This window comes from Pagrus major, chromosome 13, assembly GCF_040436345.1.
Source record: "Pagrus major chromosome 13, Pma_NU_1.0".
In the NCBI taxonomy this organism is placed as follows: Eukaryota; Metazoa; Chordata; class Actinopteri; order Spariformes; family Sparidae; genus Pagrus; species Pagrus major.
In genome coordinates, this window is record NC_133227.1 from 17,644,361 (window position 1) to 17,669,040 (window position 24,680).

General features: G+C 40.1%; 1 protein-coding gene across 4 annotated transcripts in view; it reads left to right on the plus strand.

The window, feature by feature from the left end:
- Positions 1-24,680, plus strand: part of alcama (activated leukocyte cell adhesion molecule a) — a 120,040-nt gene that overhangs the window by 66,973 nt on the left and 28,387 nt on the right. For all 4 annotated transcript variants that reach the window (XM_073479785.1, XM_073479784.1, XM_073479786.1 and 1 more), the window contains exons 3-6: positions 1,153-1,372; positions 6,840-6,904; positions 19,324-19,411; positions 20,721-20,891. In XM_073479785.1, coding sequence (XP_073335886.1) covers positions 1,153-1,372; positions 6,840-6,904; positions 19,324-19,411; positions 20,721-20,891 — 544 coding nt within the window. The remainder of the gene's footprint in view (positions 1-1,152; positions 1,373-6,839; positions 6,905-19,323; positions 19,412-20,720; positions 20,892-24,680) is intronic.

Sequence of the window (24,680 nt, forward strand, 5' to 3'; positions counted from 1 at the left end):
TTCCAGACCTTCCTTCTTCTAGACCTTCCAAATGTTATTGGATCAAATGGCTCAAATGCTAACAGTAAAACAAATCATTTTGCAGGGTTTGTGATGCTCAAAAATAATTATCCACCGTTATATCGACACTTCTTTCACAATGTTAGCTTATCGGAAAAAGTCTTTTTGGGTTCCAGTGCATCATGTGATGATGTAAATACATGGTTTGGCCACTTCTCATCCTGGGGGCTTGATCTTGATGATGAGGCTAGCCGTCTTCTTTGCAGAGGAAGTTCAAGCCAACCGCGTTAAATACTCGTTCTCCTCTTTTTTGTTGGTTTTACCGGCAGACTAAAAACCACACCGACATCTACTGTATCAGAGTATATAACATTATGCTATTCACTGATCGGTGCGCTATCTTCAGTGAGTGAGAACGGGATGCGCAGCTCGAGGAATAGAAAATCAATATGTGGTGGTGGGAAACACTGAAGTAAATTGTTGATGCATGCTGTGTGATGCACGCGTGTGTGACGAGGTGGGTGGGGCTGGAGGGCGGATGGTCTGTGTGTGCTGTAAAATTAAATCGTTGATTAGAAAAAAAGTGATATCCGGATTTTGTCTTCCTGGGCGGGTCTCCCAAGTAGAGCCTATATATGGGAAACACTGTTCTCAATGATGGGCGCCCATCTGACTCGATGGATCTGAATGCTTTCTCCACCACTGCTTGCATGTGCAGGTGTTGAACTCATGCTCAACACCTTCTCCGAGCTGCTCCTGTAACTTCAGTCAGAAACATCAAGAGATCGTTTCAGCAGAGGTTTAAAAGATTGTGTCCTTAATAAAAAAATAGATGTCATATAATTGTAATGTATGATGTTGAACCATTATGGATAATCCTGAGTGTATCACTGTGGTAAATTATGATCTGTCATGCTGAATCTACTAATATTTTACAAGACAATTCTACCGAGGAGAATGCCTGTACCGCTCCTAATTAACATTGGTATTTCATATTGTTCCAACACTGAATGATCTCACAGTTAGATGTTCCTTGGAGGTGTGTTGAATGACACATTTAACCCTGTGGCACAGATAGTTACATTTTTGTACATCTCCTTACCTAACCTAAAAATCTTTTCTGTATCATCTCTGTGTCTTGCCACACTTCAGGAAAAAGACGATGGCACCCCTGGTGATCTGTTGATCAAACAGGCCCGCAGCGACCAGGCCACAGTTCAGGCCACAGACAGTTATGCCCAGCGGGTCAGCATTGATGACAAGTTCAGCCTGGTCATCACTCGGGCTTCACTCAAAGACCAAAAGACCTTCACCTGCATGGTGGTGTCAGAAACCAACCTGATGGAGTTCCCCGTCTCTCTCGTTGTTTACAGTAAGCTTGCAGTGTTTCAGTGCTATCAATCAACAATATGAATATAGTGGAAACTGCTTATAAAAGCTGGGACAACATCGTTCCTAGACAAATGCTATTTAAATTGTTGTGATGTTATCCACTTAATATGATCAGTTTGGGTTGTTTTATACATGAAAACATTCTAAACACTTTTAAAACTACAGTAATTACATTTTTTTTTAATTTTTATTTAACTTTCCTCCTATGATACTACTTCCAGCTGCCTACCTGAGGCTGGTGCTGCGTACAAATGCACATGGGAAAAGCACATGTGGTTGAAGTTGCTCTTGTCAAGTGGATTGATAATGCCAGTCACATAGTAATTTAACCTGTACAGCTGATTCAGACGCTAAAAAGTATATTTTAAACAGTCAGTAACTTTCAGTAAATAGCAAAGCTTACTGTTTTCATTACTTTATATTCCTGTAATAAATGTCACACATAAACATTGCATTAATCTGGATTTAATGCAAAAACATTAATGTAAAGACTGCAGCAGCACAAGGTTAAACCCACACACAGAGAAACACATGTGATTTGGCCTGTTTTAAAGGCACTGTCATGAATATATAATTATTTTTCATCTCCTGTGCTCAGAGAAAATGAAACTTTAATAAACTCAAACACTGAAACACACTTCATTCCGACTGTATAGGTGGTATAACACTTAACATACAGCCAGTTGGCCAATAGGAATGAAGTCCCACTTAACATCTAGTCATTTTACATATGTGCGGTGTTGGGCATTATGAATTAGGCAGTAGAGAGTGAGATTTAACTTTAACAGATTGGTGCTGCTGTACTTCACCCTTGCACTGGAGACTAATTACTTAATTAAGGCTTTCAAATGAAAAACAACTATTAAAATCTAAAAGATTTAATTTTTTTCTTGATGCAATCTGAAAGATTATACTATGTATATATTTAGTCCTCTTCAAACAAAAAACATTATGAAAACTGAGAACAATATATTTTTTAATATTATAATGTTAAGTGAAACTCTCGCCAAAATGCAACCTAGGCTGTTTTTGTGAATGTGTTTGAGTCAAACCTTCATGTAAAAGCATAATTACGACGAAAAAGCCACTTTTAAGATTCACCGTAGTTACGTTTCCGGGTCAAACTCATTTTCAATGGTGTGCTTGGGGCAGCTGCATGGTAGCATCAAAATCGCTATTTTTAAAACACTAAGAAGACTCGACACAACATGAAACTTTGCTCGTAGCATCACCAGGGTGTAGGAGATACACTAATAATAAACACTCGTTAATGGGGCACCACCTCCGATGTTTTATCTATTTGAATAATCCGGAGGTAATTAATCAAATTCGACTAAACAAGGTTAACTTGTATCAATTCTAATCAATTTCAGAACAATTTATTCAATCTCACACATGAAGAAGTGAATTCTACACATATCCATCGGTTCTCCACATTAAAACAAACCTGCACAGACAACGACGTACGGTTAAATATGTTTATTTACTAAATAAATCAAGGTGAATAAATGAAAGGATGATTCAAACAAACAATAATGATAACATAAAATGTAGAGACTAAATGATCATGGTAATGAATGGATGGAGATGAGCGGATGGTAAAGTCGCGAGTCTGGGAAGCATTCAAAGATTACTATAGTAATTTTGACACTAACGAGACCCTAACCGGATTTCTTATTAATTAAAGATTACTATAAATCAAAAGAAAAGAGACATCACCAACTCAAGAACATGCGTGTGACTCCAGCAGTGTGCGTGGGTGTTTAGCCTACTTTGCCTGAAGACTGGGAGATGTTCACCACTTTGGACCTCTCCGGAGCTGATAGCTTGACCTCGGCTTGAGGTGCCGGTCCGCTGGCCGGAGGGATGTCGCAGAGCGTCTGCGGCTTGCAGTGGGTTTCTCTCGTCCCGGTGTCGGAGGGAGAGCGCCGTCTGTCCAGTACTCGGCAGGAAGTCCCGGTCCGCTGCTCAGCGGGATGGCACCGCTTGTGAGCGTTGAAGGCAGGCCGGTCGGCTTGGCAAAATGTCTGTTCGTTGCAAACCGTTCACACGGTTTGTTGATGCAGGCAATTACTGCACAATGTTATTAACGCTGGTAGTTGGATTAAAAGTCTTCTTCTTGCATGGAGTGATGGCTCTGAACTTTTGATCGAACTAATTCAACTTTCTTGACGAAAATAACTAGAGAATAACGCTGGCCGGGCGAGTCCTCAGTTATTACTCAAAACAAGACGAATTAAGTCAAATTAACTTCTACTGAGTAACATACTGATACTTAACAAAACAAAACGAAAGCACTTAGAGTCAGTGCGTCCTCAAATTAGGGTATTGAGGTAAAAATCGCACGTGGTCAATTGTGCGGAGATTTCTGCCTAAGAGCGTGTCGCAAAAATACAAAAAGTAAAGGTTTAAAAGTGAAGTGAAGAAAAATTTAGAGAAGAGAGTTACAAAAAGAGTTACAAGAGGTTACAGCAAGAGAGCGAGTGAGCAGTTGTCTCTTGGTATTTGTAGTCCAAATTGGCAGGCGGTCCCTAAGGGGAGGGCTGACGATTCTCACTGTGGATCATTTCAATCGTCTACACTTACGAAACTTGAATTAATTAAACCGATTCAATGTTTCGCGATCGTGCTTCACCTTTCTCAGGACCTTACCATGGCAAAATAAATGGACTTAATGAAATAATATGACCTGATTAAATTCGCTGAACGACTAACAGAAATTAACACTGGATCAAACATGAAAACACTTAAAGATACAGTAGAACTGATAGAATCTGACCACATATATAAGCATTTCTTATAGTTCTAATACCTGTAAATGAAGAAACATATTACAGACTTTTAATCAGGAAAACGTATTAAAACATAGATATCTTGACAGTTTAATTACTTTGTACCCGGACTCACCACTGGAGGGCACTGTGGTTCCACCAAACACATGACACAATTAAACATTAAATTTGATTTTAGCCAAATTTCATCACAGAGAAACGGGAGAAAGATCAGTTTTATGAGCTTCTCTTACTGACCCTTAATCTGTTGGAATTAAGAGAATGAGATCCTGACTTAATGGTTGATTAGAAATGGTCTGAAATCTGGAGGAACACAGAGACCATTTGGTGTGGAATGTGAACACAGATAGCATCCAGACGTGTCATAAATTTCAGACCTGGGAGTGTTTGCATAGAACAAGTCAGAAGGTTTCCAGTGTTCTCTTAAAAGCTAATGTGTGCTTTAGAAGTTAGAGGTGAGGAGAGAGACACAGGTAGAGAGAGATACTCTAAAATAAAGAATAAAAGGACCATTTGATGTGTGTTAATTTACATATATAAAGACTCTGTATTGACACCTTCTGATGCCAGTTCGTTCGTCCCTCCTGGTGAACTGGCAGAGGCCTCAACATGACCTGTGAAGAGGATTTATCTGTTTTTGAAAGGGAGATGAAGTTCATCCAAAGGCTTTGGGTTGTAAATTAATTAAAAGTGTCTTCATACGAGGTATTTACAACCAAGAAAAACACTGTCCTCTCTGCCAGGCGATAAGATGGCGCCCCTCTTCCTGTAGAATTGCTTCATCCAGAAAAACAGAGGTGATAACAAAACAGGGCCTCAACATCAAAGGGAAAGGAACACAGGCACGAGTTCCTACAAGGGTCTCTACACATGAACACGAGAACATTGTTTGTGTACACAGAGTTTACTAAAAAGAAGGTTTTTGAACAACTCACGTTAGCAGTAGCCGTCCTGCCAGTCGAGATGCGTCGATCCCCGAGTGCGGCGTAACATGGAGGAAAAAGCGCCATGTTACACCGGGGAGCGATATTTTTTTTCCCAGGATGGTAGGGGAAGGTACTGCCTTTTTCGCCTCTGATTAGCTAGAAGGGCTCTCCTCCGATTGGTTATTTGATTTGGCTGTGAAACGTCATCTCACGTTCATGGCAGGCTGTCGGCTAGTTTCTCTTATCTTTACCGCCAACAGAAGTAAACTATGTAAGTAAACAGTGTAATAAGTGTGTGCCGTCAAATTTACATTCCAAGTTCACATTTTCATAGCCTGTTTAGATCGTGTTTAGATTAGTCCTAGATGTTTGAGGGAGTTTTGTGATGACACAGAGAGAGAGAGATGGTAGTGGTGGTGGTGGGTGGTGCAGAGGTGTGTGTGAGAGTGTGTGTAGATTTATACTCCCAAGTTCACATGTTCATCACAAAACTCCCTCAAACATCTAGGACTAATCTAAACACGATCTAAACAGGCTATGAAATTGTGAACTTGGAATATAAATCTGACGGCACACACTTATCCCACTGTTGGATTGACTTTTTGTTTACTTCTGTTGTCAAGACGATCAAAACAGACTAGCAGACAGCCTGCCATGAACGTCAGATGACGTTCACGGCCAAATCAAATAACCAATCGGAGGAGAGCCCTTCTAGCCAATCAGAGGCGAAAAAGGCGGTGCCTTCCCCTACCATCCTGGGAAAAAAAATATCGCCACCGGGGATCGGGGATCGACTCTTCTAGACTGGCAGTACGGCGACGAGCGGAGCAAGCTACTGCTAACATGAGTTGTTCAAAAACCTTCTTTTTAGCAAACTTTGTGTACACAAACAATGTTCTCAATGCTCGTGTTCATGTGTAGAGACCCTGGTGATGCTACGAGCAAAGTTTCATGTTGTGTCGAGTCTTCTTAGTTTTTTAAAAATACAGATTTTAATGCTAGCGTAAAGTTGCCCCTGCACAACGTTGAAAATTTTTTTGACCCGGAAACAAAACTATGGTGAATCTTAAAAGTGTCTTTTTCGTCGTAATTATGCTTTTACATGAAGGTTTGACTCAAACACATTCACAAAAAAAGCCTAGGTTGCATTTTGGCGAGAGTTTCACTTTAAAGCTATTTTGGTGTAATTTCCAGGAAGATGGTGAAATGGAAAATCATAAGCACTGGCTAATCAACCCAAAACAAATAACATTATTTTTCGAGTATATTCAAAGATATGGGTGACATTTGGATTCAGCTTGGTTTTAATTGCATTAAAACTTAATGTTATCCACAGTGGGTTACCAGTTGTTGTTTCCTCTTCACGAAATATGCTTCTAAATCTGGCATGTGTTTGCTCCACAACACTGTCCATGTATCGCCTGCTAATGGGCTTTGCAAACTCTAGCATTAAATAGGACATAAAGCAACTAACTCAGTAGGCCCTGAGAGAGAATAAGTTTGCAGTTAACAGGGGGGGAATTGAAATGATGTCCTATACTTGAATATTAACAAAGCAATAAATTTGCTGAACTTCAACGTCTACTTGCCAGTTTCTGAACGGTGTCAGTGAAATATTAGTTTTCATAATGTTTTCATTGTGCCCCACAGTTCTGTAGATATGTTTAGAAAGTAATGTAGTATGAAGAAGCAAATTCAAAAACCTGATTCCCTTTTTCTGTGTTTGCAGAGAAACCGTCATCAGTTCAGATTATGGACAAGTCTGAAGTATTGCAGAAGGACAAGCCAGTAACGGTAGGATCCACTACAGCCTTTACATTTGCGTGTTGCGGAAGTATGAACCGGTCTTATCACAACAAATGAACTGCAGTACCTGGAGTGCTATGTACCGAATAGGGTTGGGTACTTTTCACATTTGAACCGATTCCGGTACCTGGAATTCTGTAACGGTACCCAACGCTACCTTTTTTCGGTACTTTAATCTCTCTGTAATAACAAAAAAAGTAATTTCAGTTATAACCAGTTAAATCATTCACTTCTAGAGTCAATATATCTTGAGTCATATTTCCAGCAACAATGCACATCACGTCAGTCAGTCTTTCTAAGTTTTAATTCAGTAGCAAAATGTAAATTTTTGAAGTAAACATTTAGCTTTTCCTGCTCCTCAACCTAGTGCTATAAGTTTAAATATAATAGAAAACACAACATCTCCACTAGTGGTGGCTGTATCTTGAACTGATTGGGAATTTTGAGTTTGCGTTTTGACTCCTTGAGCTTGCTGCAGCAGCTCAGTGTTACAGTGATACAGCAGCAGATTGAGCTAATTATATGAAGTCAGCAGTTATGATTTCTTTTCCAAAACACACCCATGACTAGTTCAGAGCCTAAATACCACCTCTTTGTCGGTGCACCTCACTTTTTGTCCAAATTATCCACCATTTAACTAGCAAATTGGACTTGGTCACACCCTAATCGCACTAGGGCTCTGGACCATGCGCTATAGACTGTCTAAATCGGGCCCCTAGTGTTATATTTTTCAGACAACAGAGATATTGGGGTGCTTTGTTTATTTTCCATATTACCTAAATCGGACTTAGCGAGGAAATCAACTGGATTTACTATATGTAACTGTATTTCTATGAGTACTTGTGTAGCCCTCTAACTGCATGTTATCACAGCCACATTATCATGGTATGTGACACAGGTGACCTGGGTTTGAGTTATGATGGAGCCAATGGGAGCTAAGCTCCCATAACGTACGGTCTGAGCTCCCATGAAAGTAGCAAAATCATCGGTCTGTGGGGGTCCCTAATGCATTCCCAAACTCCTCTTCAGACTCCTCAGTCCATGCCTTAACTGTGCGGCTTTCCGCTGGTTGCCTGTTAACCAGGGGCTTGCACACAGGCAGGAGATGCACCAGGTTGTGGTCTTTCTTTGTGTAAAAAACATTGTATCCGTTTGTCCCAGGGATGTAGGTGTATATTTGCATATAGAACGGGGAAGTGAGATCCAATCACAAGAGGTCACTCAAAATGCACGTTGAGACGTTCAGCTATTACTTATCTGTCTCCACCCCTAACGTTAGCGAGGGTTAGGGTTAGTTATTTAGGAGACCCACACAAAGCTCAGATGATAACTATAACTGATGAAACTGGTACTGTATCCTGCCCACCCCTTGGCTAAAGCCTCTTAAGCTACGACTTGTTTTATTGTCTCACAGTTACTTTAATTTGGAAACAAATCTGTCTTATCAGACATACTTTATTATTTTTAGTCATGTCACTGAAGAGACTTCCACCTGTATCATCTCATCTCATGATACTTTCCAAATTGAGCAGGTCTAAACCTTGTTACTCCATACAATGTCAACAATGCTCTTACAAGGGACTTTCCATCATGCCTGGAAAGTTTTGGATTGCAGCAGTGTATTAATTTCCCAACACACACAAAAGGACATATTTTTGACATGATGTGTTGTTTGTTGTTAACTCCACTTAATTGTACAGCAGCTAGCGCCCCATTACTGATCAAATGTTAATAGTTTTTAATATCAATTTAACACTATCCAAAGCAAATCTGTCTTGTTCATTCACATTTTGTAATACACTGCTCAAAAAATTAAGGGAACACTTTAATCACACATCAGATCTTGATGAACGAATTATTCAAGTATTCTTTACTTATGTGCATTGTATAATTTATTGAAAACAAAATGACGTAACAACGGTCAATGGAAACCAAAATCATCAACCCACTGAGAGCTGGATTCAAAATCACACAGAAAATCAAGTAAAACATTGAAATCACAGGCTGATCCAACTTTTCCAATTTTTATCATTGCAAGTCATAATGTGACTCAGTAGTGTGTATGGCCCCCGCGTGCCTGCATGCACGCCCTACAACGTCTGGGCATGCTACGGATGAGTCCTGGGGTGGTCCTGGGGGATCTCCTCCCAGACCTGGATCAGGGCATCAGTGAGCTCCTGGACAGTCTGTGGTGGTACTTGGCAGCGTCGGATGCACCGATACATAACGTGCCATAGGTGCTCAATTGGATTTAGGGTAAAGGGAACGAGATGGCAAGTCAATGGCATCAATGCCTTCGTCATCCAGGAACTGCCTACACACTCTGGCTACATGAGGCCAGGCATAATAACCCATATTTCAACTGTAGCATAGACTTTGAACAGGAGCAGCTTTAACGCAAGCAATTTTCCCTCGGCGATCAATAAAGTATTTCTGATTCTGATTCTGATTAATTCTGCTCTCTTTGGTCTTCCCAGTAAGCTTCAACTTTTCCAACTGGTCCAGAACAGAGCAGCCTGTATCATTTACTAGAACTCCCTCATAGATCATATCACTCATTCTTCAGCAGCTTCACTGGCTCGTGGATTGATATTGTATTGATTATAAGATTCTGCTTCTCACCTTTAAGGCCCTCCTCAACATAGCTCTTCAGTATCTTTCCAAACTCCTACATTTATCCACACCTTTCCACACTCTCAGATCCTCTTCTGCCATCCAACTCACGGGACCATCTGCCCACTTGACTACCATTCAGCCGCTCTGCCCCTCACCTTTGGAATTCTCTCCCACAAGACAATAGGCAATATTCATTCAGTCTCGAGCTTCAAATCCAGACTCACTTTTCAGACTGGCATATTCTGTTTGAGAATGCTATGCTATGTGACAGCTATGTCTTGTTTGATTTTAATGATGATGTTTGATATACAGCTGTTTATTTTTAACTTGCTCTTGTAAGGTGTCCTTGAGGTGCCTCTAAGTTAAATTTTCATTATTATTATTATTAAAATCAAAATCAAATCAATTATATTGATATAGCCCATCATCACAATCACATTGCCTCAGTGGGCTCTACAATTTGTACAGGCCACATGTCAACATCCTCTGTCCTTGGACCCGCAATTCAAGTGAGGAAAAATTTCCCATATTGAACCACTGACCTCCCTCCCTTCCTCTGGTTGTCCAGTGGGTCTACCAGGGTACCCAGGGGTGTGGCACTAAAGGACAGCCAAGAACAGGCACTCGGCCATTGCTGTGGGTCCCACCGATCTCCCCTCCTCTTGTTGTCCAGCGGACTAATGTGACCAGGGCCATGATAAAATCTCAATTATTATTATTTCCTAACTGTATTTTCAATGGTTGTCTGGTGGTAATGGTTTGTGCTTCTGTTTTTCTCATTGTTGGTTTGTAATAACCATCAGCCAGCGGCAGGGCTAATGCAGCGGATTATTAGGCAAGTTGCCCAGCCACCACAGCGGACAGGCGGTGGGCTGCCCTGCCGCTGTGCCATCTTCCAGCCTGTCCACTCTACCTAACAAGCCCAGAGACACTGCAGTTGCAGCGAAGACTGGTAGAAGGGCCTGAGAGATAGGTGTGTTTACCCGCAAAGTTATAGTTCATAAACTGCCATAAACGGAGCAGTTTATGAGCCAGACCTATGGTGTGCGTTAATGAAGCCATTACAAATAACTTCTGGGGTCCGTGTATCATTGGTTCATTTGATATTCAATTGAGAATCCAAAATCAGAAAATGAAAAAATGATTCTTATTTCATTATTTTTTTATGAACGTGCTACATACTTTTGATTTTGATTTTGATTTTATGCTCTGCTCAAAAATAGGGTATTAAAAAAACGGGCCATGGGCCGAATTTGATGTTGATATTTAATTTGTCCGATTTGTGTTACCTGGAAGTTATTTATTTAGTAGGACAGTAGTAGTACATAGGTCTTGCTCATAAACTGCTCTGTTTATGGCTTTGTGGATAAACACACTGATCTCTGAGGCCCTTCTCCTGGTCTTTTGCTGCTCCTCTCGGGGTCACTCATTCTCTGGAACCACTCTTCACTGCAAATGCAGTGTCTCCGTGCGCATTGGGTAGAGTGGACAGGCCGAATGGCAGCGCAGCAGCAGGATAGGATAGCATGCTACATCAGCTCTGCTGATGGCTGGTTATTAATTACAAACCCACCACCAGAACAACACAAGCCCAACCCATTAACACCAGACAACCATTAAACATACAATTAGGACATCATAATAATAATAATAATAAAAATAGAGATTATTTTGTGGCCCTGGAAACATCAGTCTCCTGGACAACAAGAGGGAGGGAGATCGGTAGTACCCGCACCCACAACCGAGTTCCTGTTCAGCTGTCCTCCAGTGCCACACATCTCTGGGTGCCCTGGTAGTCCCGCTGGACAAACAGAGGGAGGGAAGGAGGTCAGTGGGCCATGATGAATTGACTGTTTAATCAGACTACAGAAGAGACAAGAATTACCTATCTAGCATGCTATTTGCTAACTGTGTTTGTCCGGGGTTAATGCTTGTGCTTTTCTTGCCATTAAACACACCAACCACATAGGCTGTCGCAGCTGCAGTGTCTCTGGGCCTGTTAGGGAGAGCGGCTCAGGAGGATGTGTTTAGGTAGAATCAAATGTAACTGCAAGATTCTTAACAGTTGAACTTTGAGTTATAACACAGTTGTCAAGAGTTAATGTCACCTGATCAAAATGGTGTCTCTGTTGAGCAGCACCAATGATGAACATTTGGTTTTTTTTGGATTTAGGAGCAGGAATTTCTCTGACATCCATTTTTTCACCGCAGACAAGCAGGTCTCTAAATTTGTAATTTGAGAATGATCATCTGCGTATCATCTGCATAGCAGTGGAAAAATATTCCATAAATATGAATGATTTGGGGAAGAGGTGAAATATATAAAGAGAAGAGCAAAGAACAGAGCCCTGGGGAACTCCATACTTCACATTGGTAAATATTGAAGTCATATTATGATAAGGAACGCATTGTGTTCTTTCCAATAGGTATGACTTAAGCCAAGCAAGAGCCAGGCCTGAGATGCCAAATTGACTTTGGAATTGGTCTAACAGTGTGCCAAAGTCTATGGTATCAAATGCTGCACTGAGATCCAATAACAGAGGCACTAAGGTAGAGTTTGAGTCCATAGTAAGTAGAATGCCATTTACCATTTTAGTAAGTGCAGTACAGTGGAATGACAGGCTCTGACATCTGATTGAAAAGGTTCAAAGAGATTATTTTTAATTAGGTAGCCTGAAAGTTACTGAGATAAAACTCTAAGACTTTAGAGAAGAAGGGATGGTTGGATACAGGTCTATAGCTCTTTAACCACAGCAGTCTTAAAACAAGCAGGGACAGTACCTATCATAAGTGATACATTTACAATAATCAGCATCGTGTGCCACAGTGATGGCCAAAGATCCTTAAACAGTTTTGCCAGTAGGGCAAGGTTAGTTGGTTTTGAGGCTGACAATGTCTCAAGAGAGATACTTTCAAAAGTGTTTAGAGCTGAGACTAACTGGCAAATCAGTATAAGGATGTTTTACAATCAAATTTGCAGAGGAAGCTATAGATGAAGAGGTCATTTTGAATCTAATATTATCCACAAATCCACAAAAGAAATCTAAGACAATTTGCAGTAAAGGGTGCACAGCTTCGCAGACAGTGGTTTTTCAGTAAGTTTAGCTACAGTGTCAAAGAGAAATCTAGGATTGCGTTGGTTATTGCATATTTGGACAGAGAAATATGCTGTTTTTGCAGCACTAAGAGCATGCTCATAAGTAAGTACAATCTTACGCCATGCGAGATAACACTTCCAGTTTTGATTTACCCCATGCACGTTCCATTTTCTAGCAGGCCTGCTTAAGATCTCGTGTTGTATCTGTAAACTAGGGTGTAGATTTCCTTGATCGTCTTATTTTGGCAGTGAAAGGTGCAACAGAATCAATCAGTACTGAGTTTAGGTCATTAGTGGACTTTTCAACAGGTTCTGTCACTGTCGTAAAAGTAGGGCTGGGTGATATGGCCTAAAAATTGAATCTCCGATTTTTTTTCACACAAAACTTGATTTACGATTTTAATCGATTTTATTTTCCTTCTTAAAAACAAACTACAAATGACAAAGAAATTATTCAAAGTATTGCTTTTATTTTAATGCTTTTATTGTAAACAAAATGGCCCTGCCTTTGTTAACAGTGCACCTTCAAACTTATACACAGGACACACACACACACATGGCATGTGTACCATTATGATGAATCATGCATGAGCATTTTGTGGGAATAATGTATTAATTTAATTAAAATGTATTAATTGCATCATACATTAAGTGGGCCGTTAATCTGGATTTTCCCAGTGGGGAACTCGTTATTCCGACATCACTTGAATGCAGTATTAGGCGGCTTGGTAGCACATACCTGGGGTCGAAAGTTTTCAGCATGTGAATAAACCCCGGCTTTTCCACTGTATATGGGTGTGTGACGTGACATGGCAGTTTTGCTGTCTTCAGTGTCAAACATGTATAAATATAAAATATATTAGTCAAAAACCTTCTCAATATTGTGCAGAAAATTATGCTTTATGTGAACATACTCAACATTAAAACAGTTCATCACTCATTTTTTCAGAATTTTCAACCAAACATAACAAAACTCATATGGTGTGACTGTCCGACACTTGTTTCTCAAAGTAAGAACTTGAATAAAGCTAAGAAAAATAAATGCAAAAATTCTCAAAACAATACAGAAAAATAATACAGATGTCTATTTGTGAGCCTACTCTTTTCAAAGTCCAAGCATAATGTTTTGAGTCAGTTCTGATCAAAAAGATTTTGTCACACAAATCAAAATCATATGGTGTGACACTATTTTGGGATATTTCAATGGGCAACTGTTTTGACATCCTTGGGAATGAGAGGTCCTTCTTCAGCAAGGTTGTTCAGTACTATTAATACCAGACCATGACAGGTTTCTGAGGTGAGTTATCATTTTTATGTTTTCAATAAATCAGATTTTGTTGGCACTCTGACAAAAGTCCCACTTCCAGATGTCTTTTGGTGTGACACATTTTTCATAGAAATGCAAAAGAAATTTTATTTTTTTTGTCATAATTACATGTAAATCTATGTTGCTTTGTTATAGCTAGCATCTTGTTAGCATGTTAATGTGTAGCTACAAAACTCAAGGTTGTGCTAAGTGCAGAAAATATAATATGGTGTGACACTTCATCACATGGTGTGACATGTCTGCCTGTCACGCCATATGATTTTGATTGTCACACCATATGATACAAATTGTAATTTCCTGCAGATATAACAATAAATAACAAAGTCCAATGTATGTTTTGTCCTTTTAAACATTTGTTTGCATCCATCATCACATAAAAGCTGTAATTATCCACAATAGATTGTGTTTAGTTTTGTTTAGTTTTATTCGGTGATACAGATTTCTAGTTTATCAGACAGACGCAGCAGACCCCTTCACAGAAACCTTAGAATGCTGTTTAAGTCTAAACAATGTTTTGTCTTCGTCTTAAACCATACATTCCCTTTTCTTTTGTCAGCTTGAGGCAAATAGTGACACCCTGCGAGGAGAGAGGAGTTGCTGAGGCAAAGAAAAGAAAAGTAAACGACAACGGTCTGTTTCCATTCGCTGACCAATAGGAAGGTCTGAGGGAGGGTTTTAGAGGGTGCCTTCATTGTTGATTCAAAAGGCCTTGGGGCAGATTTCAGTGCAACTAAGAGGAACGCAGTTATGAAATGCAGAGAATCTCATCTCATCTCAACCCTAATTAATATTTCCTGCCATATGAGTGATCAGTACTCACCAATAGGTAGGTTAATACATGTTTTGCATTGACACATGGAGACATGATCATATGGTGTGACACTATATCATGTGGTGTGACATTCCAAATTGTGAAAATAACATACCTTTTATTAATGATAAAATGTGAAAATATTCATGGAATACATAGAAAATAGTATGAGCAAGAGTCACAAATATTTGTATAATTTTATAGCAAGGTTTGTCACAATAAATAGAAAATACGTTGAAAGACTGACGACGTAGGTCTCACATTGAGCAATGATTTAGAAAATAATACACAAATTTAATTAATTTTCACAAAACTATAATGGATCACAGTTTAGTTATGATAAAGGACTTTGATAAAGTGAGTAACTTAAGAAAGGTATAATCCATTTTCATTTTATATACAATTATTTTCATGTCACACCATATGACGATTTTAGGCACTAATACAACAAATTGTCACATAAATTCTGATTCCAATTGAAAATCTAAAAATAACATATGTTTCTATAAAGATGAGAGTTAGTAGAACAAAAGTCAATCATTTTTATGCCTGTTATTTGAAGTTTTTGAAAAAACACTTTTTTCTGGTGTATATGTCACTGACCCACATATGGGCACCATATCTTTAGCGATATGCAATGTGACTGCATCTGTAATAGCTGTCCACCGGGCCCCTTTCTTGTCTTACGGGATACAATGAGAAAATTAATCCGCTAATGTTGGCTGCTTTTTAGCGGGTGTTTGTGGTCTTGTACATCTCATAGTGAACAACATTTGTCCCACTCTGATGCATTGGTCTGTTTGAGATGTTGAAATAAATTGGTCGTGCTTGCAACAGCTTTTAAACAAACTTTGCAGCGGACCGTGGTTTGTTCAAGGTCTGACGCCGCAAAACTGAACCAGTTCCAAACTACTTACTACTGAGACTGTGTCTTTTTTGGGAACAAACTCTTTGCTTGCTGCATTGTTGTTGTGTTTGTCTCTCTGTGGGAAGTGAATGTGGTGGGGAGGGCGGAGCCCACTATGAAGTATGGGAGCCCATGGGGAGCAGCGGTGGAGATAGTTAAAGAGAAAACCGATTTTCATTTTTAAAAATCTTCCTAAATCACAAACTCAAATTAATCAATAAAATACATTTATCGCCCAGCCCCATGTAAAAGGAGCCAAGACCACAGGCAATTTCTTACCGAGTGTCGCTAAATTGCAAGGCTTCTTTGAGGAGTGGTAAAAACATTTGTGTCACCAGTACAAGGCCAAGCTAATGTCGCTTCAAATGTAATTAGAAAAGTAGTCCAACACTGCACACGAGACAGACGCGACATTCAGGGCTGACACATTTAACCCATGGGAGAGGATCAAGTCGAGAGTGGAGTAAGACAGTTCATCAACAAGCTGAATGTGTATGGAAGAATTATCCTATCTTTATTAAAGAGCGTAGATTTTCAGTTTGAGAGCATGATTTCATTCCTTTTCAGTGACACAGCTCCTTCTCGTGCTCATATTTATTCTCCTCATGCTCACATTTTGTGCTCGCACTGAGATGTCTGCTGCTTTCTTTAAAAATGTGTGCTTGAACTCAAAAATCACATGCTTGTGCTCACATTTCTTCTTCTTGCACACAAAAATTTCGCTCGCACTCAAATATGTCCTGTGCTCGCTCAGATCTAAAGTCCACACGCTCAGATCTAAAGTCTACGCGCACAAATCAAAAGTCTGCACGTTTAAATCTAATGTGCACACACTCAGAACAAGCACTTCGTCTCAGGTTGAGGTATTTATAATATATAAAATATATCCGCTAATATTAAATAAAAAAAAGTCTAAACTATGATAACTCTTTTTAGGATTACTTAAGATTAATTATACATAAATATGCTGGTGTCTTAAATAGGTGACGATTCAAATAGCTGACTAATATGGTAAATTGGTGTATTTTGAGAGAAGCAGTTTTACAAACAGACCATATACCCGCCCCTATGGAGCGCTCAAAAAAAAGGGCGAAGGAACGCACCCAAGGCGGCATCCGTCATTTGATTGGTCCACACTCTAGCTGTCTCCCTATTAGCTGGTGAAACACAATATTTTAAGCGCAGGGAGGGAAAGCCTTGAGTCTGAGCAGATACCTCAGGCTTTACTTAGGGGGTCAGAGGGCTTATTTTAAATGGATATTGAAATCACAAATAATTATGATCCTATCTGAATGAGTGACAAGCTCGCCAATAAAATCACTAAAATATTTTAAGAAGAAGAATCTTTTACAAATTACACCTTTAAACCATCTGTAAACATAACTTCCAAGCGTGCATCATGGGAATTGTACCACTTGTACCATGTATGTTATGAAAGCAGGTGTGACCAGATGTTGACACAGACCAAGAAAAACTTGTTCCACCAGTTATCATTCAGCCACCATGACTGGAGTTATTGATTATTACTGCCTTGTTTTACCCATGGAACTGATTTGAGATGCTAAATTGGTTAGACCAGTGACAGATACAGTGATGTGTATTGGTTTCTTCTCGTCTTTTTTCTTGACCATCATCAGAGTCAACTAAACCAGATGAGATCACAAACTAAATTATGTATATGTTCTGAAGAAAAGATATGCCTTTAGCTTGGTAATTTGCTTCTCCTAGTTCTTTGAGGCTCTCTCATGGAACTGTTGTCCTTAGTGATGAACAGCAGATGACTGATTGTACTGGGCATTTTTACTGTATATTATTATGTTATACAGTGCATTTGGTAGGTTAATTCAATGCTAAATCGTGTTTAAAAATTGCCACAATCTGGTCAGAATATCAGATTGTTAAACATCAATGTAAAAGACTTAAGAAGGAGGAACAAGGAAGAACCTTTTCACTTAAAACATAGTGAGACTTGTACTCTGCATCTAACCCATCCAGAGGTTATTACCATAGTATCCGTGGAAAGAAGAAATGATGTCAAGGGTGAAAAAGTTTTAGTCAAAATGTGTTTGCTTATTATTCTTTCACGAGGATATTTGAGTTTCACTGTGCAGAATGATGTTTGTGCAGAGTTTGACACAATAAGGCCATTCATCTGCAGCAGGAGGTTTGTTTATCTGTTTCTCTTAAATCATCATTTAAAGTAACTACAAGGAACTCTTAAGTGTTTATGAAACAGTCTCGTGATTCCTCTGATGATTATAAATGACCTGTAACAGCAAACGTGACCATCAGCGAAAAGACTGCTATTTTTTATATAGTTATTAATAATGCCTGTGCTCAGGCCCGATCACATATATCACATATAAAATCAAATATAAATACATAACCTCATCGCGATCTATCCCACGGTCTCTGTAACTTGCTTCCAAAACAAATGCACGCACCACCGGCTTGCGCTAGCAAAGATCTTTACAATAGCAGGCGCTGGTGTCATACCGCTTTTGTCAAAAGGGGCCACTAGAATCAACAAAAACGAACAACAAAAGTTCCTCATAGTCACTTTAAAACCTGGATGTACAAGCAGAATTTATAGAATCACATTTGGTTTAGAAGCCGGTTGTGGTACAATATGCAGCTTACACAAGCATTATGTGTGATAGAATAGAATGCCTTTATTGTTATTGCACAGTGTGCAATGAAATTTCAGTACAACTCCTCAGTGGTCATACAAATGAAAACACCAGTACACAGCAAATGACAGATGAGTCAAACACACAAAGTATAAAATCAACTTTTTAGTGAAGATGGGAAAATTAACACAAATACACAATTGATTTTCTCTGTGTTTGAATGGGAATATACATGTGCCCATTCAACATCTTCCATGTCTACTGCATTTCCTGTCTGGCCCATTCCCTATAGGCTTTCAGCTGAGAGCTTTTAGTCTCAGATGGACTAAGTCTGTGCATATTATGCATATTCAATATGCATATTCATAGAGTTTTGAAGGAGAGAGAAGGAATAGATGTCATTTTGACCATTTTTTGTGAGGTAATTGAACTTTTTGTGGATAAACCATATTGGTGCTTCTTCTGCTGAATGACTCTTGTATATACTGACAAAAGTCTCGAAGACGAGAATGTTTGTGGTGGGTCACGTCCACTCAGCCATCAGACTATAGTGTAGGATATGAAACCAGGCGGTTTGGGAAAAGGAATGTTCTTATGACTCTCTCCTTATCTGTTTCACATACAGTGTATCTCTGCTACCTTTGCTGACCTTCAATCCTTAAGATGTAACAAAGAAACAGGGAGACAGTGTGTGTATGAAAATGAAAACAAAAACTAGTTAATTCCTGAATAAGGTAGTTGTTTGTCTTTTCTGGCCTCTGTCCAACATTATCTAGTTAATGTTGGAAAGCAGACCTTACGCTGTGCAACACAAGGACAGAAAAGATAAATTAGTGCCTCATAGAAATGGGTTTGTAATTGCAGGTATTTTATACTGCTATACTGATGAAACCAGATTGAATTAAATAAATACAAATTTCTATTAAAAGACTGAAGTGAATTCACACTTTCTTGTGAGTGTGAAGACTTTGTTTTATTGTTTTTCTGTTTTCTCTTGTTCCCTTTTCTGTTTTGTTCAGCTGGGAACATGTGTTGCAGCAGATGCAAATCCCACAGCTACAATCACATGGAAAAAGAATGGCAAGCCCTTGGTAGCAGATGGGAAAGGTAAAACATCACGTTTGCTGACACACCCAGAAACAGTCACACCACACAAGATGCTGTCAGACAGAGATCCCCCTGTGGGTCAACAAGTGTTTTTGTACAGCGGAAATGAAAATGAAATCTCTGAGTGTTAGTACACAAGCTATTGTCTTGGGTAGATATAGTTATTTACCCAAGACAATAGCTTTAACAACAGACAAAACAAAATATGTCATGTGCTGTTCTTTACTTCAAGAAAGGATGCATTGACATGATACTGCATCTTGACTTTTGTCTCAACTCCTGGATCAGGGGCGGAGTGGGGCACCAAAATCCACCGGGAAAATTCTGACCGCGCTGGTTCTGACCGCACCAGCACTCGTTGACGCTTGATTTCGGAATAAATCCGTAATTTTTGAGCACTTTGATGCATCCCCTTCCAGCATCCGCTTCTTCTTCATTCTGGCCTTTTCGGCCCATCCTTTCTCCTTTCTCTTCTTGCCTTCCATGTGTAAAACAACAAGCAACCACGCAAATCCTTTGACTGTCAAAAATCCTGTATTTTTCCTCGAACTTGCTCGCTTTCTCTCTGTCTGATGTATGTCATTATCTTGTAGAGTCATGCCATTAGACGAGGGGCCGCTCATTTATCCCCCTACATTTCTGTAAATAGACTTGACCTACAATCAGTTCATTGGATAAGCGCAGAGTGATAGGCTCTGGATAAACGCATTTCCCATTCCCAGGAGGCTTTGCTCCATTCTACGTTAATTTAAGAACAAACAAACAAATTAAATTGCAGGTCGTTTTTTTTATTTGTGACCATGAAGGTTCTGTAACGCCTGAATAAGAAGAATTAAATTAAGATAGGCTACCCAAAATCAGTAGATTGATGGGAGAGATCAGAGATGAGTGTGCAGGTTAACCATGACTGAGATATAGAGAGTGAGCAAGTGGTATAAATATTGGTTGGACTTCTACTTCATTCTAATATAGTAGATCTTAGAGATTTTTGCGGAGAATTTAAACAACATCAATAATTTCGATGAGCCCAAGGGCCGGCTGCGTACATCTCACGGCCGCTCAGAATAATCTGTGGACCGGTTCGCGCAAATTCACCGGGAAAACTCCCGATCGTCCCAATTGCCACTCCACCCATCCTGGATCACTGATACAATTAACACATCCTAAACTAAAGAAAACTGTTCAGTCACAGTATTCTATAAACTGTAGCCGAATGCTACACATGCAGCCCTAAATATGTTGGTTACTTATATTTCTGTGTGTATGTGGATGTGGTTATCATCTTCACTGTCCTTCCCTTCCTCTGTAGCCGTGGTGATTACCCACAGCATGAAGCTGGATCCAGCCACAGGCCTTTCCACCACTTCCTCTACTCTCCAGTACACAGCCACCAAGGAAGATGTTGGTGCAGTCTTTGCCTGCTTGTCCACACATGAGCTGACCAATGACGAGACTGACCTGGAACCCTTTCCCATTCATTGTAAGTGCTGCCATCAGGCCCCATGACTGAAAAGCAGCAACACTCCGGAATGATGATTTATTCAAATAACTGCTCATTTATCACTGCTGACTGATTACTGCAGCAGAGAAAACGGTGAATCTGTGAAAGTAGGTGTAAAACGCAGCATGTTTCTAACACACACACACAAAGTGCAAAGGTGTCGATTTCTACTGAAAAGCAATGATCTTGTCAAAGGAGTTTAAAAGTTCTACCTAAAATCTCTTTCATAACTCATTCAATCACAAACATATTTTGTTGAGATGACAATATTAGGCTGCATAACTGATGATACCTCACATAGGCGTATAGCCTTTCTCTTGGAGGATGAAGGCACACTTTCCTTTTGGAAAGTGTTTCTCTTTTTTTAATGATTTATATGTTATTGAAGTTTTCAGATTTTTAACACATTACAGACAAAACATGATTAACAAACATCAAGAAGCTCTGAACAAAAGACAAGGAGACTTAAATAATAGTATCTTAGAAAATAAAATAATGAGTAAAAGAAATGCCAAAAAAGAAATGCCAAAATGGGCCTATGTGTCTTTGGTAACAGTAGCATGCCATATTTCCCAAGTAATATACTGGCCTTTTCTGTTACCACCACAAGCATGGGTCACTCCCCAAAAAAAGTCCCAGCACCCCCAAGAACTTCAGGCCTGTAGCTTTAACATGACATGTTATTTAGACCTTCAAAAGGCTGGTTGTACAGCACCTCAGGCCCTATGGTACGTGACTGCCTATACCTGCTGCAGCTCACCTACCATGCTGACATCAGTGTGGAGGATGCCATCATCTACTTGCTTCACAGAGCTTACACACACCTAGAGAAGCCGCGAAGCACTGTCAGGATTGTGTTCTTTGACTTCCTGTCACTGTGGCTAGCTGAGAAGCTCTCAGTGATGCAGGTGGACCAAGACCTCGTTGCATGGATTATTTATTACATGAAAGACAGGCGGTATGTTGGACTGCAGCAAAGCTGTTGTCTGACGTGGTGACGTGCAACACTGGCACACCCCAGGGAACTGTACTGCCACCATTTTTGTTGACCCAATACAACTCTGACTTCCACCTCAAATCAGGAACATGCTACCTGCAGAAGTTTTTGGATGACTCCTCCATTGTTGGCTGCATCACAGGTGATAAGAGTACAGAGACCTAGTCAAAGACTTTGTTGGAACGGTGTGACAGGAACCATCGACAGCTCAACATCAGGAAAACCAAGGAGCTGGTGGGCCTCCAGCGCAGAAGGAGCCCCCACAACCCTATTGCAATAAATGGGGAGGGGGTGGAGATGGTTGACACAACACTGATGGCCTCCACAGGAAAGGACAGAGCAGGCTGTTCTTTCTGAGGAGGCTTAGGTCCTTCAGTGTGTGCACTAGGCTGCTACAGATGTTCTACCAGTTTGTGGTGGCCTGTGTTATCTTCTTTACTGTGGTGTGCTGGGGAGGTTGCATTGCCAATAAGCTGTTCGGGAACTGGACAGTGTGAAGGCAGTAACTGAGAAGACAGTGAAAGAGAGCTGAAAGCTATCAAAACAGTCCCTCTCATCCTCTCTATGCCAAACTGAGGCAGCTCAGGAGCACATTCAGCAACAGACTCATCCAGCCATGTGCCTCAAAGTGCTTGGAGGGCTCTTTCATACCATCAACCATCAGACTGAACAACACCTTAGCACCCAGTGCCTCCTAACCCACCAAGACTCACATCATACACCACTTAGTTAATGACAGATACTGCACCTGTATCTACACAAACAGCCTCCATAGGTGCATCTCATTTCTCTTGTTTGTTGTTTCCTCACTCCTCGCTCATCGCTTGCACCAGAGGTTGTTCCTGTCCGCCATCTAAGACCTGATGTGGTTCGGACGTGCGACCAGACCACATATCAGCGGTGACAGAGCTGATTTTTCAACCGTACTTATAGGCATCATATCTTTAGCGATACAGTACGTAACTGCGCTGGTTCTGTCTTTGTGTCGCTTCGGTTTTTTCTCATATGGGGTAATGGCTGAAAAAGCAGCGGCAATTGTTGGTTGAACTGAAGTTTGACTAGTAGAAGCAGTGGGGCTGGGCTGTTGGATACTTGAGGGGAGGCTGACACTAGCATGATAGCACTAACTCATGCTTTCGGAGTACTGTTTGGGACGGTACCTTTTGAGATGATGGAAGAGGTTGGTGGTGTTTCCAGTTCTGCTGAGGACTAATGGTGGTCTGTCCTTTGTCAGACCTCAGGTAGCCGAACTATTTCCAAATAACCGAAGTGGTATGACCTTTCTTCGGTTCAATTTCTTCATCTTTGTCAGTTTCCTCGCACTCGGTTTCGCTAGTCGGACCGCTCATTGTCTTGTGTCGGCTCGACACAAAGGTGGTCACCGTCATTCTGAGTTGTTGTGAGTGGGAGGGGCCGGAAACATGCATCAACCACATGCATCTGTTTCTCTGCTGTGCGATTGGCTGTTGGTGTAGGTCTAGGTAGAGGAAAACGGACTCAAAAATAACTATATCGAAAATAAATGTCATAAATTTATCATCGTTATCGTGGAGAATTTTATCATGAAAATTATCGAGATCGTTTTATCGCCAAGCCCTATCTTTAAGACATCTGTGAATCAAGTTCATCACAGTCTAATTTCCGTAATCACGTAAATGTCTGAACTGATTACACTTTAAACTGCAGACACACGTTTGCTTTTACCATGGATCAGGTATATCCAAGGAAAGTCCAGGAAATCTGTGGATTGGGCGGTCCTGGTCATTAAACTAAACATTAATGATGAAAGCATCACATTACCAGCACTAGAAGAAACGATATAAGTGCATCTCTCCCTTAACAGAGCTCTGCGCAATTATGCCATTATATTAATAAATACTAATATAATGGCATTTTTTGCATAAATTCATCTTAAGTCTCTACAGCTGTTAAAGTCAGCTGACAGCTGATCCAGCTGTGATCAGCTGCAGCCGCCATCAGAAACAGACGTCACTTCACGTGACACTGCAGAGGAAAGGACCTCTTATTTTTCTTAAAACAGATTTCCTCGGTCCTCTCTCCTCCCTTGGTTTCCTTGCATCTCTCCACTAATCCTCAGTGGACAGGACCAAGACACAAGGAAAAGATGCAAGTGAGGGAAATGTGGAAACAATTTAGGTGAAATGGATTTTTTGCATATTGCACATTTACATGAACATTGCACAGGCGCACAAGAAAGTATCTCGTGCACACGAGAAACGTTAACATTTTTTTTGTCCCTTCAGGGGCTCCGTAATTTTCAGTTTAAAAGATGTTTAAAAAAAAAAACAGATATGGTCACCGTTGAAAATCCGTTCTAACTGGTTCAAACGTGAGACTGTTTTCACCAATTATTTGAAGACAATGATTTAACATTTAGAAAACATTTCACCAGGATTTGCAATACTGGCATTCAACTGAGAAATGTGGATGTTGTTTCTTAGTCAGGCTCCAAAATGATGATAGGCTATTATTTGTACATTGTAGAGGATAAAAGATGTACTTATAGCAAATCCTTCAAAACTTATTTCCCTGTGGAGATCAAGGATCAAATCATCAACATTCTGGTCGATGGACAAAAGACTCTAGCTGTTATGCCACAACAATCTCTGTAGTGTGAAGTCAGAGTAGTAAAAGATGTAATGCTTTTACAGCACTAAGCACTACACCTTAAAATACATTAATGTATAATACTGCTCCCATTATAATGTCCTGAAAGCTTCTTGTTGGCAGCTCACAGCCTAGATACTGAG